Source organism: Myripristis murdjan, chromosome 3 (genome assembly GCF_902150065.1).
Source record: "Myripristis murdjan chromosome 3, fMyrMur1.1, whole genome shotgun sequence".
NCBI lineage: Eukaryota > Metazoa > Chordata > Actinopteri > Holocentriformes > Holocentridae > Myripristis > Myripristis murdjan.
The window spans coordinates 39087932-39103362 of NC_043982.1; the positions used below are offsets into that span (position 1 = coordinate 39087932).

General features: G+C 44.5%; 1 protein-coding gene across 1 annotated transcript in view; it reads left to right on the forward strand.

Moving 5' to 3' along the window:
• Positions 1 to 3621: 3621 nt before the first annotated feature.
• tshz3b (teashirt zinc finger homeobox 3b) overlaps positions 3622 to 15431 on the forward strand; it is a 49336-nt gene continuing 37526 nt past the window's right edge. The window contains exons 1-2 of the mRNA XM_030048589.1: positions 3622 to 3924; positions 4487 to 5005. Of these exons, the coding sequence (XP_029904449.1) occupies positions 4966 to 5005 (40 nt within the window). The 5' untranslated portion in view covers positions 3622 to 3924; positions 4487 to 4965. The remainder of the gene's footprint in view (positions 3925 to 4486; positions 5006 to 15431) is intronic.

A 15431-nucleotide genomic window follows, 5' to 3' on the forward strand; every position in this document is an offset into this window, starting at 1 on the left:
TAATAATAATAATAATAATATGCGTGCACAAAAATGCTGTTTTGCATAAATTGTATTATGTTCTGGACCAATAGAATTAATTAAATATCAAAATTAAGCAGAGGAACATAGTTGCTCCATACTGAAAAATCAAGTTTCCTGAAAATAGGCTACAAACTTTGATTCAAAACAGGGTAAAACTGTGGTGAGTCACTGACAATGTCAGTTAGTTGCATTTGTATTAGCTGCACATACGCACAGATCTGCTGTGAAACCAGTTCGTTTAGGTTTTGTAACACAGCTTTTTTTGAGCCAGTGAGGAAAACGCAGCTTTCTTCATGTCTTAAAGCTTCACCACCAAGTTTTATGTTTTCCAGAAATGTTATTTAAAAGAAAGGAAGCCCAGACTCTCTCTCTCTCTCTCTCTCTCTCTCTCTCTCTCTCTCTCTCTCTCTCTCACACACACACACACATACACACACACACACACACACACACACACACACACACACACACACACACACACTGCTGTACGTCACTGACTTCAAGATCGGAGTAAAATTCAGCGAGCAGAGCTGGTTAAAAAGTTTATTTAAAGTTGCAAAAATATTTGGCTAAAAGATGAGTTATCACTATTTCCGTTTTTGTAGCTAAACCAATTAACAAGTTCTATGTGAGGACACAATGCGAAAATCACTCCACAGTTACATTGTGAAATAATGGTAAAAACGGGTAATTAGAGCCACATCCTTCCACTGAGTCTGCAGAGTATAGTGGACACTGCACCGACTAACGGCAATAAATTGACTGTGTGTTAAACTATGGAAGATTCACGATCGTTTCTACCTCTACACGTCAATGGACAGCAATGTGGCGTCGAGACTTTTTAAAAAAAAAAAAAAAAAAAATGAAAATCGACGGATAGAGAGAAAATCCTTTTCGCAAGAATATACCATAAAATGCGATGCAAGTTAAATGCAAAAGTTTGCGCGAAAACTGCAAATAGGTTTATAGACTTTTCAGGCACATTTTGCACGCAAAGATGATCTGAGCACAACTTATTTTTCTCATCTAAACCCAGTTAAGCCACTCTGATTTGCAAAAGAGTTTCTCAGCTCTTTAGGCTGACATAAATCATCATGACCTAAATTCATAGTTTGCATCATAGTAACTAGTGCCTAACTGGCGCAAGTTGTGTCAACACAGAGTCTCTGATATTATACTTGATTTTTGTGCATATTGCTGGCTTCATTATTATCATAGCGGGCTACAGGTAAAGTCAAGATATGGCTGCTGTATGAATCAAAGCTTCTCTCTCTCTCTCTCTCTCTCTCTGTGTAAACGTGTGTGTGTGTGTGTGTGTGTGTGTGAAAGAGAGAGAGAGAGAGAGAGAGAGAGAGAGAGAGAGAGAGAGAGAGAGAGAGAGGGAGAGGGAGAGAGTGTGAGAGAGAGACCTACAGGTAGGCTTACAGGGTCAAGGCTTCATCTCCACCGGTGAATTTAACGTTTCCTGTTCAGAATACCTTTAACCAGATTTATCAAATTACACCGAGGTTTAAAAAAAGCAAAGGCGGCGCGTCTGCGAGCGCTTTGCGCACAAAGTGACACCCTCTCCTGCGAAATGAGTGATAGCACAAATTTAAAACAAATTATGGCACTATTTAGCAGATAACTCGGTAATTGGTTGACAGGATGAAAACCTCTTTAGAGACTGAAATCCACTAGATTTTAGAGATACTGAATGATGAATTTCTGGCATTATATTTGGCCCAAAACGGGCACATAGTGTTATGAAAATGAACTCTTCAGTTTCATTTATTACCGTAACAGATGTCATGATCTACTGTGGGACAAAGCGCGGATTATTCCAGTTTTGCCTTGGCACTTTTGATGGTAAAGGATCCGTTAATATGTTTTGGATCTGTATTTTTGCATAATGCATAAGCATAATTATAACACATAGAAGTTAAAGATTTTCAAACAAGCACAAAGCACACATTACACTTTAAACCCGGCGTAAAAAAAAAAAATATGTTTAATCCTTGGAAAGTAAAACTATTTACAGCGCCTTGATACAAGTTCGTTTTGAACTGTTGCAGGTTTTAGAAATGATAAAAAACGATGTGCGGCCGGTGACACGAAACACTTGTTCTCATATTAGGGAGTGAAAACGCCAAATAAAAGCGCTGAGATCGCTGGCTTTAAGAAAGAGGACTGTGTCAGTCAGACGGAGAGAAGAGCTCTCCATCGCCAGCGCGCGCGCGTGCGTGTGCGGCGTGTGTATATGTGTGTATGCATACATGTGTGTAAGTGCGCATGTGTGCGGATGAGTATGTCTGTATGCGTACGTGCGTACGTGCGTGCATGTGTATGTATGAGTGTACACTGAAGGGGTGTGTGTGTGTGTGTGTGTGTGTGTGTGTGTGTGTATGGTGGTGGAGGGGGGTATTGTCCTATCACAGGAAATGTGCGCGCCATCGCCGTCTCTGTGTGTGTGTGTGTGTGTGTGTGTGTGTGTGTGTGTGTGTGTGTGTGTGTGTGTGTGTGACACTGATGGATGCGCCAATGGAAAGACGGACAGATGCTTGGGCGGATCTAACGGCATGCAGTGGTGGAGCGGCGCACACACTCGCGGCGAGATTAGGGCGAAAACATCCCTGATCGGCGGAGAGTCACCCATCACCAATCCTTCCACCGAGTCCGGTGAACGGAGAGACCCCCGGTTTCTCGTGGAGCGACGCACGCCACGCACACAGCGGGGGGAACGACTGAGGCGATCTGATTCCCTCGGCGGATCCGAAGAGAGCTGTTTCTCCGGCTATTGACGAGACGCAGCAACACCACATCTGGCGCAGAGGAAGACAGGAGGAGACAGAGAGAGACAGCCTTTGGCAACTCACCGTTATTGTCCTCCCTTGTTCTGCCTCTTTTTTTAAAAAAAGAATCCTTTATCCTTTGTTTCCACCGCCGTGAATCCACGCGTTTCACGCCGAGGATTGCCTGAAAAAAATACAGGAGAATAATTTTTTATCCACTTCACCAACTCAGTAGAATCCAGAAACTTTTATTCCACACTGTAAGGTGAAAACACGGTCAGAAAAAAAGTGGAGAAATTAATTGTCCCGAAAATATTTGAACAGCCTACGTTTCGTCTAAGGAGGATTTTGAGCTTACCTGTAAAAAGTACTTTATTCCATTCGGTGCCAGTAAAAGGGACAGCGCTTGGTGAGGATTTTGCGCCAAGGCGCAGTAAAGGAGGACGCTTTGCCGTGTTTGGAGACGCGTCTGATTCGCTGCGTGGCTGATTTAAATAGCTCCTATCAGGCCAAGCAAAGAAAAAAAGGGGGAAAAGTACCATCAGCGGCCAAGAAAGTGCTTGGCAATAGGCGATAGAGCTCGGCTGATCCGTGCGCTCCAGCCAGCCTGCATGCATGGGAGCAGCCTGAGCCCGTCCCCTCCTCCTCCTCATGTACATTATTACAACAAGGGAGACCCAATCAAGCACGTATCTCATCGATTCACACATACACACGCGCGCGCACGCACAGACACACACACTCATACGCGCACGCACACGCATACATACTGACTGCACTGACTTGCCCTCAGCGGATTTTTCAACCCGCTCTCGGACAAAATAACGCAGCCGCGCCAGGCAGGGCAGCGTGTGGGCGACCAGTCCCGTCCGTCACCTCCTCCTCCTCCTCCACCTCCTCCTCTTCCTCCTCCTCTTTGCTCATCCGTTTCGGCCCCGAAAATAACAAACTGTAAAAGCTGCATGTGGCTTTTTTTCGTCGTCGGGACTTGCCAGAGGCGAATGGATTTTTATGAGATGGTTTCAGGCACGTTTCAGAGGGTCCACCGCTTGGCTTTGAATTGTGCGTGATTAGCGGAGGGGAGAAGCGAGAGCCTCATGGATAACGCGGCGGAGGATCAGCCCGTAAAGTAAGTATGCATTTCCGTTCAAGATCCAGTCGACACCGTGCATGCTGTCAGCCCGTGTGTGCGCGTGTGAGTGTGGGATATAGTCTTGTATAAATATATAGACACACATTTTCTTTTTTTGTCAGCATGTGTCTGCCTTCCTCTCTTTACAACCAGCAGCTCCATCTGCAATGTGACTGACAATATAGCAATTTCGAAAAGGACTTGGCTTATAAAAAAAAAAAAAAAAAAAAAAAAAAAAAAAAAGCTTTTGACCACCCTGCGCATTCGCAATATTGTGCGCCTTGTGGAGAAATTGGGCTATAGTAATAGGCGGGGGATGACAGAAAGAGAGTGAGAAGGGAAAGAGAGAGAGGGAGAGAGAGAGAGAGAGAGAGAGAGAGAGAGAGAGAGAGAGAGAGAGAGAGAGAAGGAGAAAGAGGGAGCTACGTGACGCCTATCAGCGGCGGAGAGGGTGAACCGTAGAGGAGGCGCAGGGCTTCAGTTGTGTCAGCGCTTGATGTTTTGCCCCCTTGTTTGCGGACTTTTGACTGACGCGATCATTTGGTTTTCTCCCTTCAAGCTTGCCTGTTGCAGCCTCCGACGCCTAGTGAAGAGGATCACACAGAGGCACGAGGCTCTTTTTTTTACAGCCCCTCTTCTTTTTTTATTTATTCCACTACCGAGCCCCTCCGCCCGCTCCCACCGTGTCTATCCAAGTCGGAGCGAGCGAGAGAGGGAGAGCGACCGACGACCGAGAGACCAGCCAGCCGGGGAGCCGCGCTTGTTTTCCCCTCCTCCTTTTTATCCCTCCACATCCACACTGTCCTTTCTTTCTCCTCACGATCTGATCTGATATCTTTGTGTTTGAAAACTGCACCCCGCACGCATACACACACACACATCACACACACTCACACACACATCCTCCCCCGATCTATGTGGGAGCCCTGAAAGCGCACCCCGGGGGGAAAACTGTGTATCAAAGCTCCGCGGATCCCCCAGGCAGCAGCGGATCACCGGGGCCAGAGAAGAACTCCCTGCCGGGCCCCCGAAGCCAACATGCCGCGGAGGAAGCAGCAAGCGCCCCGGCGCGCAGCAGGTACGCACCGGCTCCGGTTTGCATGCCTTTTACCTCCTCTGTGTGAGTGTATGCGTGTGTTTATTTATGCGCGCGCGCGCGTGTGTGTGTGTGTGTGTTTGCGTGACCCCCCCACCGCCAAGTCCAGTTACTAATTGCATCGCCCTGTAACTGCAGCCTTCATCGCATTGCACTGTACAGTAAAGTAACTAGTGAAAGGCAAAACAGCTCATTGAAATGGGAGGAATGGCCACAATGTAGCACTCAGTATACACCCCCCAAACACACACACACACACACACACACACACACGCCATGTGTACACAGGCATACACACCTCCTTCTTTCTCACACTCCCTGTGCCAGCCCTACTTTAGTATTATTATTATTATTATTATTATTACTCTATTTAATGCTAATTAGCATTATCATGTCAACCATTAGGCTTTTTTTTTAGAGCACTTTCTTATTTATTTGGGTATTTATTTATTTTTACTGCAGATCTACAAAAATGTGTGGTTTCTAAAACAAAATATGTCCTTTCCTGATCTTTTTTTTATTTTATTTTATTTTATTTTTTATTATTATTATTTTTTTTATTTTTCTAGAAAATTGCTCCTAAAAGGATTACAAAGGCCTATAGGTGCATTGTGAACATTATCTTAGGGCTTGTAGATTTTTTCCCCCATACATAAGAAGTTCATTTGGGGATGTGTGTGTGTGTGTGTGTGTGTGTGTGTGTGTGTGTAGACGGGGATATGGGGTTACAGTGATCATCCTATAGCCGGACACAAAGGTCCCAGGACTGAACCCTGCCTCAACCATGTGTACGTCCTGTCAGAGTGCCCTTGAGCCTGCTGTCAAGAGTGTCAGCTCAATCCCTAAAATCTTAACTCGTGTGGCTGTAAAGGCAGAAAGAGCGTCAGCCTTCCTCCCCCTCCTTTCTCTCCCGTCAGAGAACTTGGACTTTTATAGGTCTCCACGCTTACCCTCTTTCACTCCTCCTCTCCTCCTCCTCCTCCTCTCCTCCTCCTCTCCTCCTTGTAGATATTGACTGTGGGAATTAAAGATCCATAGTGGAGAGGGTTTGGCGGAGGCTTGGTGTCAGCTGACTGTCACAGAGGCCTTTGATGCTCCCTGCTTTCTTTTGGGGATGTGGGCTTGACTCCAAAAACATTTGATTACAGGCTGCAAACTTTCTTTTTATCAGCCACTTTAGCCCCATTTGATCCATTTCTTTCTGTTTTTCTTTCTTTCTTTCTTTCTTTCTTTCTTTCTTTCTTTCTTTCTTTCAGTCACTCCTCCCTAACAGCAAGCTTCAAGTGACCTTTTTGTACTTAATTGCACTTTTAATTTCCTCTATGAATATAACATTCCATTGACAAGGACTTACATTTTGTCTGTGGCACTAAATACTGAGACCTATAGGAACCTTATTGTGCTTTTTACACAATAATATTCTTATAATATTCTCTAAAAGAAACTAGAATGTGTTGGTGGTAGTACTCAATTTTTGGTTTTGAAATTTGTCTGTATTTTATAGTTTATTCTATCTCCTATGTTGTCACTACAGTACGACGGTGGTGGCCGGCTAAATAGTGAGTTTATTATTATGCTATTGTTTCTATCTCATGTGGCACCTCTCCTCGGGAGGTGCTTACGCTCGTGATACCGTAAGCCCTCCTTCTAAAATGTATCGGAGGTTTACCGTGGTTCTTTTTTTTTCATCAGGGTTTTTTTTTCTTCCTCCCCTCCAGTTTCTGGGAAAGACTTTCTTCTAGTCTAAAGATTATTTCACAGCCCAGGGAGGGAGTGTGCTGGAAGAGAGCTTTAATGGACAATTGCCATCTTTGATTTGACGTCTGATTGATCACCTGTCATCCGGCCGAGGCTTTGATCTGTTCATTCCCGATAAGCGTCAATAAATCAACCCCCCCCCCCTCCCTCCTGGTAGGAAGCGAGGCCTGCTGGAGTCACGTCTGGCCTCACAAACTTCCCAGCCATTGAGAACATCTTTTAATTGCTTCTTTTGTATCTGTTTTTTTTTTTCCCTCTCTCTTTAAGGGGTTACATCCACTGCCCCCTTGATGCCCCCCCCCTCGCCTCGGGCTTAATGTGCATAAAGAACAACTGAGCTCCTTAAAATAGCTTTTGTTTTGCATCCATCCATTCAGAGGTGGAGGGAGAGTTTTGGTGGTTCGAGGAGAAATAATCCGGCCTCATAATTTGGTGTGTGTTTGTGAAATCCTTGGCTATTATGGCTCACAGCGTTTTCGTACGACAGTCTCAAGATTTTAGATATTTCATGTCACCTTTGCTTTGCCGCCATTGTGGCCTTGAAGCATCCTTTTCCATTAACACCATCATAGTAAATGATGAATGATTTATGCTTGACCTTTGACATTTGAAGTAATTTCACCTCTGTACGCTGTTGTTTTCTACACTGTTTAACCGGTGAGCAAGTAACTCACTACACACACACACACACACACACACACCAATACATAATTATGCATGTTCAGTGGCGTGTGCACACAACATGCTGCAATTTGCAACAAGCATCCAGTACTTTTCACGCACACACACACATGTGCATCCACACTCAACCGCACACTCTCAAACACACATACACACACACACACACACACACACACACACACACACACAGTGGTATGAAAAATGTAACTATTAGCCTAATCGTGAGGCGGAAGACTGGTTTGCTCCATCAGAAGGGCCCGTCAGAGAGACTTTGTTTCATATTTGATTTAATTGTCTGCCCTCTGACAGCCACATTCATCAATGGCCCTAATGGTCAATCAGAGCCTGGCACACACACACACACACACACACACACACAGAGAGAGAGAGAGAGAGAGAGACCAATGCACTCTCAGCCCAGGGCCTTATACTTGATCAAAATGTTTTAGCCCTAATGGACACGATGGGTGGAGGCAAGCGACTGGCTGGACGGATGGATGGATGGATGGATAGATGGATGGATGGATGGGTGGATGGATAGACGCGCAGAGGGAGGACTGAAAGCCTCTATCTTCAACTGGCATGAACGAGTGAGCGTGCCCGAGAGAAGAGTGAGAGAGAAAATGAGCCATTTATTACTCTGATGAGACGAGGACAAACACGAGGCGAGCGAAAGGAGGGGTTTTGTTTTAGTCTGTCGATGACTTCCTGTATTTTTTTTTCCTCTTTTTTTTCTTTCGGCATTTGTTACTCCTCCTCCTCCTCCTCTTCTTCCTCCCTCTCTCCCTCCCTCCCTCCCTCCTTCGCTCACAGCTGCAAGTTATAAGGTTGAAGCAGGCTGCATGGCACACAAAGAGTGATGACAAATTGATTGCGCCGTAGTGATGGAAGGAGCTATGGGAAGATGGCAGATGATAGGCCTTGATTAGGAACTTCAGCGTGGGGGTGGGCGTGTGTATGTGTGTGTGTGTGTGTGTGTGTGTATTGGAGGGGGGGGGTCATCTTCCTCCCTGCAACCTTGAGCTTTTTTCACGCCAAAATCGGTTCCCCCCTCTTTCCCTTTTTACTCCTCCCTGCTTCCTTCTCTCTTTCTCAGTCCTGCTTCCATGTTTTTTTTTTTTTTTTTTTTCAGCAGCAGTTCCACAATGAATCATAACGCATGGGAGAGTGCTTAAAATACACGAAACTGGATATCACAGTAAAAAGGCGTAGTTTGGTTCTTAGAAATGTCTTTTAATCAATTTTGGTTTGGAGCGTTTCATGGCTCACGGCGTCAAATCAGCACCGGAAAAGGGGCTCCTCTTCTGTTTTTTGTTTTAAGCGCGTATATCCACCTTTACTCTCTCAAACACCTCCCCAACCTTCAATCACCCCCGCCACCCCCCGCCCCCCCTCGCCCTCCTCAACCACACACTTCCCACCTCGGCGGCGGGGCGCGCTCAGCCGTCTAAAAAGAGGAGTTGTTTTGCCAGCTTCATTAGCGTTCTCCTAATTAGCCGAGCGTCTGATGGATCTCTGACAGGCCTAATGATTGGAGATGACAAGCTCCGCACGCTGTCACGCTCGCCAATTAGGTCTGCAGCAGAGTTGGGTGTAATCAACGTGCTCTTACACCGTCCTCATTTGCCCCCACACCCCCCCCCCAATACGTTCCCACCCTCACCACCTCTCACCTACTTGCCACAGGTGAGGATTGGGACGGTGGTGGCTCTGCACGGATGTATATATGTGTGTGTGTGTGTGTGTATTGGTGGAAGTCATTGTGACTCGAATAAGTGGTGAGGATTTTTCATGGACAGGCCTGGAGAAACCAGACGTTTGTTTGTGTGTGTGTGTGTGTGTGTATGTGTGTATATAGATTGGGCTGAAAACCGTGGGCCTGCGTGCATCATACAAGCTTGTATATGCAGATGCACAGACACACACATCCGTGCAAGCATATGCACGGAAGCACACACACACACACACACACGCACACACGCCAGGTTCTGAGCAAGGGTATTTATTTTTCCAGCGCCGTCCTACTATTCAGGAAAGGACAATGCTGAGGCGAACGCAGCGTTTTTGTCCGTGGGCTTCAAAGCCCGGCTAGACCAAACAGATCATTGTTACAGGAGAGGAAGCAGGGACATCAAACATTCACTGTATTTTTTCACCTGTATTTTTATTATTATTTTTCGCCAGACGAAATTCTGCATGGCTTTTTATCCATACATATCAGCCCCCTTTTCTTTTTTTTTATAAACAATGCATGTTACAGCTCTTTAAGATGCAGGAAGTTGTGCAGGAAGCAGCGGCTGCATGGCGTTCACACTGTGTCTAAGGGGCTGGAGTGTGTGTGTGTGTGTGTGTGTGTTTGAGGGTGTATTGTCCTGCTACGAGCCTGCTGCAGATTGATGACGTTGACACTGGTCATTATTAGCTACTCAATGACACTTTCCCGGAGTGGGAGGATTTTTCACCGCCGTTGATTTTTCAGAAACACCTATCATCAGCACGGTGTCCAAAGAGGCTAAGCATGATTTATGTAAATATTAACATCAAGACAGATCTGGTTCTGTCCAACAGGAGATAGATGGCAGCCGAGGAGGAAAAGCAGCTGATTTCTGTGATTTCTCTGCCTCCTTGTGTGCGTGCGCCTGTGTGTGTGTGTGCATCTGTGTGAGTGTGTGTGTGTGATTGATTGTAGATGAGAGTGAGAGATTAATCATGCTTGATGTGTGTAAACGTTGCACTCGCGGTGGATCTAACTCGAGATGCAGTGGCCCATTTAAATATACTCACTCACACACACACACACAAGCACGTACACACTCACACACACACATATACACACACTCACAATGCAGATACGAACACATTCACATTGTATTTATTCCTCTTTTTCTCTCTCTTTGGCTTTTTTCCTCTTCCTTGGCTGTGAACACATTTCCAATAGCAATTTTAAACTCAGTAAAATATGGCACATCATATTCCATGTGTTTTAGTTACATGGATTTTAGCTGCTATCAAAGAGGGTCTTGTTTGTTTAAAAAAAAAAAAAAAAAAAAAAAATCCAAGATATGTTGTGGTTTATAGTGGGGTCTTGTCCCAACCAGGCGGTGCCAGTCGAATACAATGAAACATGCCGTTATAATTACGCTAATTAACCTTATCCAAGGCAGGTCTTGATAAATCTATTAATAATTAAAAGGGTAAAAACATTACCTTCCACACACCCCTCTGCCTCCTTATTGTTAATTATGATGTAATTATTCAACAAAAGATGATTATCTAAATATGTCATCTCAGGCAGCTTTTATAATGTTTTTTAAGAATGCTATGCCCCTGCTGTTTAAGATCATATTATACCATCAGTAAGTATGCATTATTCATTACTTCCTAATGATGAACATGGTAATTTGACCCTTTATATCTGTAGCCATATAAGTGTGTGGCTGGGCTATATTGCCGTATTTATATTTTTTTAATAATTCATGTCAGGATAAACCCCAGCATACGTCCTGCTTTCTATAGTTTTATGATGTTTCTCAGCCTCGACACTGATTTCACCTCTGTGATTTTTTTTTACTTTTTAGTCGTGTCTCGTCCCTTCTGACGTTTATGTCACCCGGCACTGACCTGCACTGCCAGTAGAAGTGCTAAAACTCCCAGGTGGGATCCTCCCGTGGGAATAAAGGTTGTTCCCTCCAAATTCGAATAAAGTAAAAGTATTTGTGTTCCAGTGCTCGAGACTTTTCCTCAATCCATTAACCTCTAAATGGGTTGGTGGTCCTTTTATACTCACTCGGATTTTTTTTTTTCCTACATGGCTCAAAGTCAAATATGTTAATCTTTTTTTTTTTTTTTTTTTTTTTTTTTTTTTCAATGCACTGATCACTGAACTGATCATTCCCAGAGGTAACGTGCACTCGCAGACATCAGATTGAGGAAGTGGAATTTCTAATGAAGTGGAATATAAGTATCTGCTTCCCTACTTTCCACCTCTGCAGCCTAGTTAGACACTGGCCCACTTTATTGCCGTAATTAGTTTTTTTCTAACATTATGTAGTGTCATATACAGAGCGGAGGTTTGGCTCTACAAACATTTCTCAGAGGCAGAGCTGGTTGAGTTCGGCCTCAGTGGGTGGAGCCAAAGAACCATCGTTTTTTTCTGGCGAAGTCGCATCAGGCTGACGTCATACTTGCCCTTTGATGCATCTCTTATCCAGATGATATCCTGATTTGATTTATCCACACTTCGTTTACACCTGGCCACATCAACGGTCAGTTGACATCGTCGTCAATCGGTAGACGGACAGAAATCCGAATCTTCGCTGAACAAAATCAGGAGGACCCGAGGTGGTTTGAGAGGCCAGCCCTCATGTGTGTCGGATGCATTTACATGTACACTTCAGCTGCATAAAGTGACAAAGTATAAATGGGGTAAAAGTGAGGAAGTAGCTTAGATAAAGTTGAATGTTCTTGCCTCCGAATGAAAAAAAAAGCAGTTTAACCATACTAAGTTACCTACATTATCAAGTTCGTGTAGCTGCCCCTCGTCACACTAACCTATCGATGAAATAGCAAGTAACTGTCATTTATTTTGTTGTGTTCATATTACAGCAGAATTCCTTCTTTGCCATTCAAGTGCAGCCAACTGAGCAAAAAAAAAAAAAAAAGGCTTTTGTTTTCCTTCCTTGTCTCTGTCCCCAACTTTGAAGTAACTGTTCAGAATGGCACAAACATAGTTTTCACACGTATATTTATTGGTCTATTTGAGGTTTGGTTCATTAAGTCCTTCCCTGTCGTGACAATGAGAGTTTCACTGGTAGAGTGCTGCTCCAAAAGGACTGAGGTAGATAGAGACCGGAAAACAGAAAAAAACTGTTTCTGTAATCTGTATAATTCCAAATTATCACTCGAAGTTTTAACACGCATCCAGTTCCTTAACACATTTGTTCTATACTCTTGAGACCTGAGGAAAAGCGGTGTCTGAATTTAATTTTTGAAGTTTTTTTTTCTTCTTCTTCTGCAGCAAAAACAGTCTCTCAAAGAAAATAGAATTGAGATTTCATGTACACCGAAGGCTACATGTGTGATTTACAGGATCGAGTACAAGGTTGAGGACCGCAGAACGATCCTCGTGTGTTTTTCCCTCCAGCGCCTCCCCCGCCGAGGCGAGCTGCTGCTGCTGTTGGTAGCGAGGGAGCACACACTCCAAGTCGGCCTCGTGGCTCTGAACGCCCGCTCCGGGTCTCCAGGCTGCTCCTGAGGTCTGCGTGTAGCCGCGCATCAGGCGTTATTCCCGGCTTCATTCCCCTTCGTATTTCTATTGCAGAGACGTGTGTTTGTGTCCGGGTAGAGATATGTTTGTGTGTGTGTGTGTGTGTGTGTGTAATTGTGCACATGTGTGGTGCATCGCTAGCTATCCTCACTGACGTTTGCCAGTACAACCAATGGAAGTGAGCTCTTAGCACCATGTGCAAATGGTCAAAAACGTAAAATCACGCTTCAAAATAGTTAAAAAAAATTTTCTTAACAATAGTAAATGAGTAAAAAAGCAATTAAAATGAGATTTAAATATCCACACTGCAAAAACGCAAAATCTTACCAAGAATATTTGTCTTATTTCAAGTCAAAAATGTCTTATTTCTAGTCACAATATCTCATTACACTTAAAATAAGACATGCTCACCTCAGAAGTAACTTGTTTATAGACAATTTTCACTTGTTTCAAGTGAAAATTCACCTGAAACAAGTGAAAATTTGCTTGTTTCATTGGCAAAATTTTGCCAGTGGAAAAAGTGAAAATTCACTTGAAATAAGTGAAAATTAGCTAGAAACAAGAAACAAATTTTGCCAATGAAACAAGCAAATTTTCACTTGAAACAAGAGACAATTGTCTAAAAACAAGTTACTTCTGAGGTGATCATGTCTTATTTTAAGTGTAATGAGATATTTTGACTAGGAATAAGACATTTTTGACTTGAAATAAGACAAATAATCTTGGTAAGATTTTGAGTTTTTACAGTGCAAGAAAACAAAAACATGTTCGATTTAAGTCACTGAACGTGATGCAGACTCGATAAGACTTCATCTGTCTTCCATGAAACGTCAAAAATTTTAGTTATCAGCCGCGTTTTGAGCCTTCTGTTTCAATTTTACGAGGCCTGACCCTCAAACATGTCACATCATTGTAAAGCTGAGGTTCCCCTCCTGAAGGCATGTCAGGAATTTTTATGACAGCACGCACTCGGGAGAATACAACTCCAAATCTATAATGTCCTCAAACCGGGCAAGAGGGTCTCGCCAGGCTAGACTGGGTCCTTGCTCAACTCATTCATGCACATTCATACCCAGACTGCCATGATTGTGTATATTCAAGTGCACAGTGAGTCTCTTCCACACCGTCTGACAGAGCCGTGGTGTTCAGGTCTGAATCTCAGGACCCAGAGTGCTGCTGGTTCTCTGTACCAGTTTAATTGCAGATAACTGAATTCACATGGCATCTCAACTGTAAATCATTAGATGGCCCGAAATGAAAAATTAGCAAAACTCTGAGCTGCTCTGGTAGAACATCTCTTGCTGTGTCCCAGATCGACCTAACCCTCTCCTCTATCCTGTTAAGACACTCAAATGTAGGAAGTCACTGGACATTTCAAGGGTTTTATTCCAAGTGCATCCACACTTTCCGAAGGTAAAGGTGTTTGATGGCTTCAGCAACAAGCATGACCGTGCTGTCACGCTGAATGACTTTTTTTTTTGTTGTTTTGTTTCTCAATTTGCGGATCCTTCGCGTTGGAGCAAAACATTTGTGTTGGGTGAAAACTTTGGGTTTTGTTTTCCCAAATGTCAGCGTCTCAAGAACGGAGCGAAAACAGCCTTCCTTTCAGCCCTGATGACGATGCACTTTTGAGGATCCCCAGCGGGTTTCGAAAGGCCTTTGTGAGTCGGAGATTTGTGCAATTCTCTCAAAAAAAAAACCATAGCAAATCACATAATTGTCCCAGTGAATTTCAAACTCGGGGCCGGTCCCTGTCCTTACATTATCGCGCACCAGTCCCTCCACCCAGTCCCCGTCCTTACATTACTGTGTCCCAGTCCCTGTCCTGGCATTACTTTGTGCTGAGAGAGTCTCTCCCAGGCAGCCAGCTGACACTGTGATTAGTTATGGCCCTCCTCTGCTTTTCTCAGTGCTCCTGCCCCACTACGCTCCGCCACAATGAACCACTGCAAAGAGAGGGAGAGAGAGAGAGACAGAAAGAGAGAGATATAAAGCGAGAGAACAGTTGAATAGTTGAATATTCTATCATAGGGAAAGACAGAAAGGGAATGAGATTGTAAAAAAGATTATGTGCATGGGCAAGAGAAAGTGGGAGCGGATGAAAAAGCAAGCGAGTAGACAAACGACAGGCGTAAGAGAGAGAGAGAGAGAGAGAGAGAGAGAGATGGAGGAAGAGGGAGGGAGGAGGAGGAGGAGGGAGGCTAGCGCTCCCTCACTCCCCCCCCTCCCGCCTCCTCCTCCTTTCCCTTCTTCCCTTCCTTGAGGATAAGGAGCTGATGGTTTATAAACAGCATTTTTTCCCCCCTCTTCCAGAATCTTCCGTCATGGCTCCCATTAGGTTGACAGCTGTCAATTAGAGCTCCCTTGGTCTGGCGCGCTGCACTTTATTGCAGGCAGTTGATGCTGTCATTTTGCTCCCAGTTTCGCCTTGAGCGTTATCACGAGCGCTCAAACAGTCAATAGCTGATGCATCAGCAGTTATTTCTTAAATTGGCTCACAAGGCTGCATCCTTCCCTCATTTCTCTCTCTCTCTCTCTCTCTCTCTCCTTCTCTCTCCCTCCCAATTCTTCCCCCCCATCCTCCTCCTCCCCCCTCATCCTCCTCCTGCTCTTCCTCCCCAAAGATTGTTTTGTGAAGAGAGAGCGATGGGTTGCGCCTGCAAAAGGGGGTGAGACGGAGTGCAGGGAGGGCTGCAGAGAACA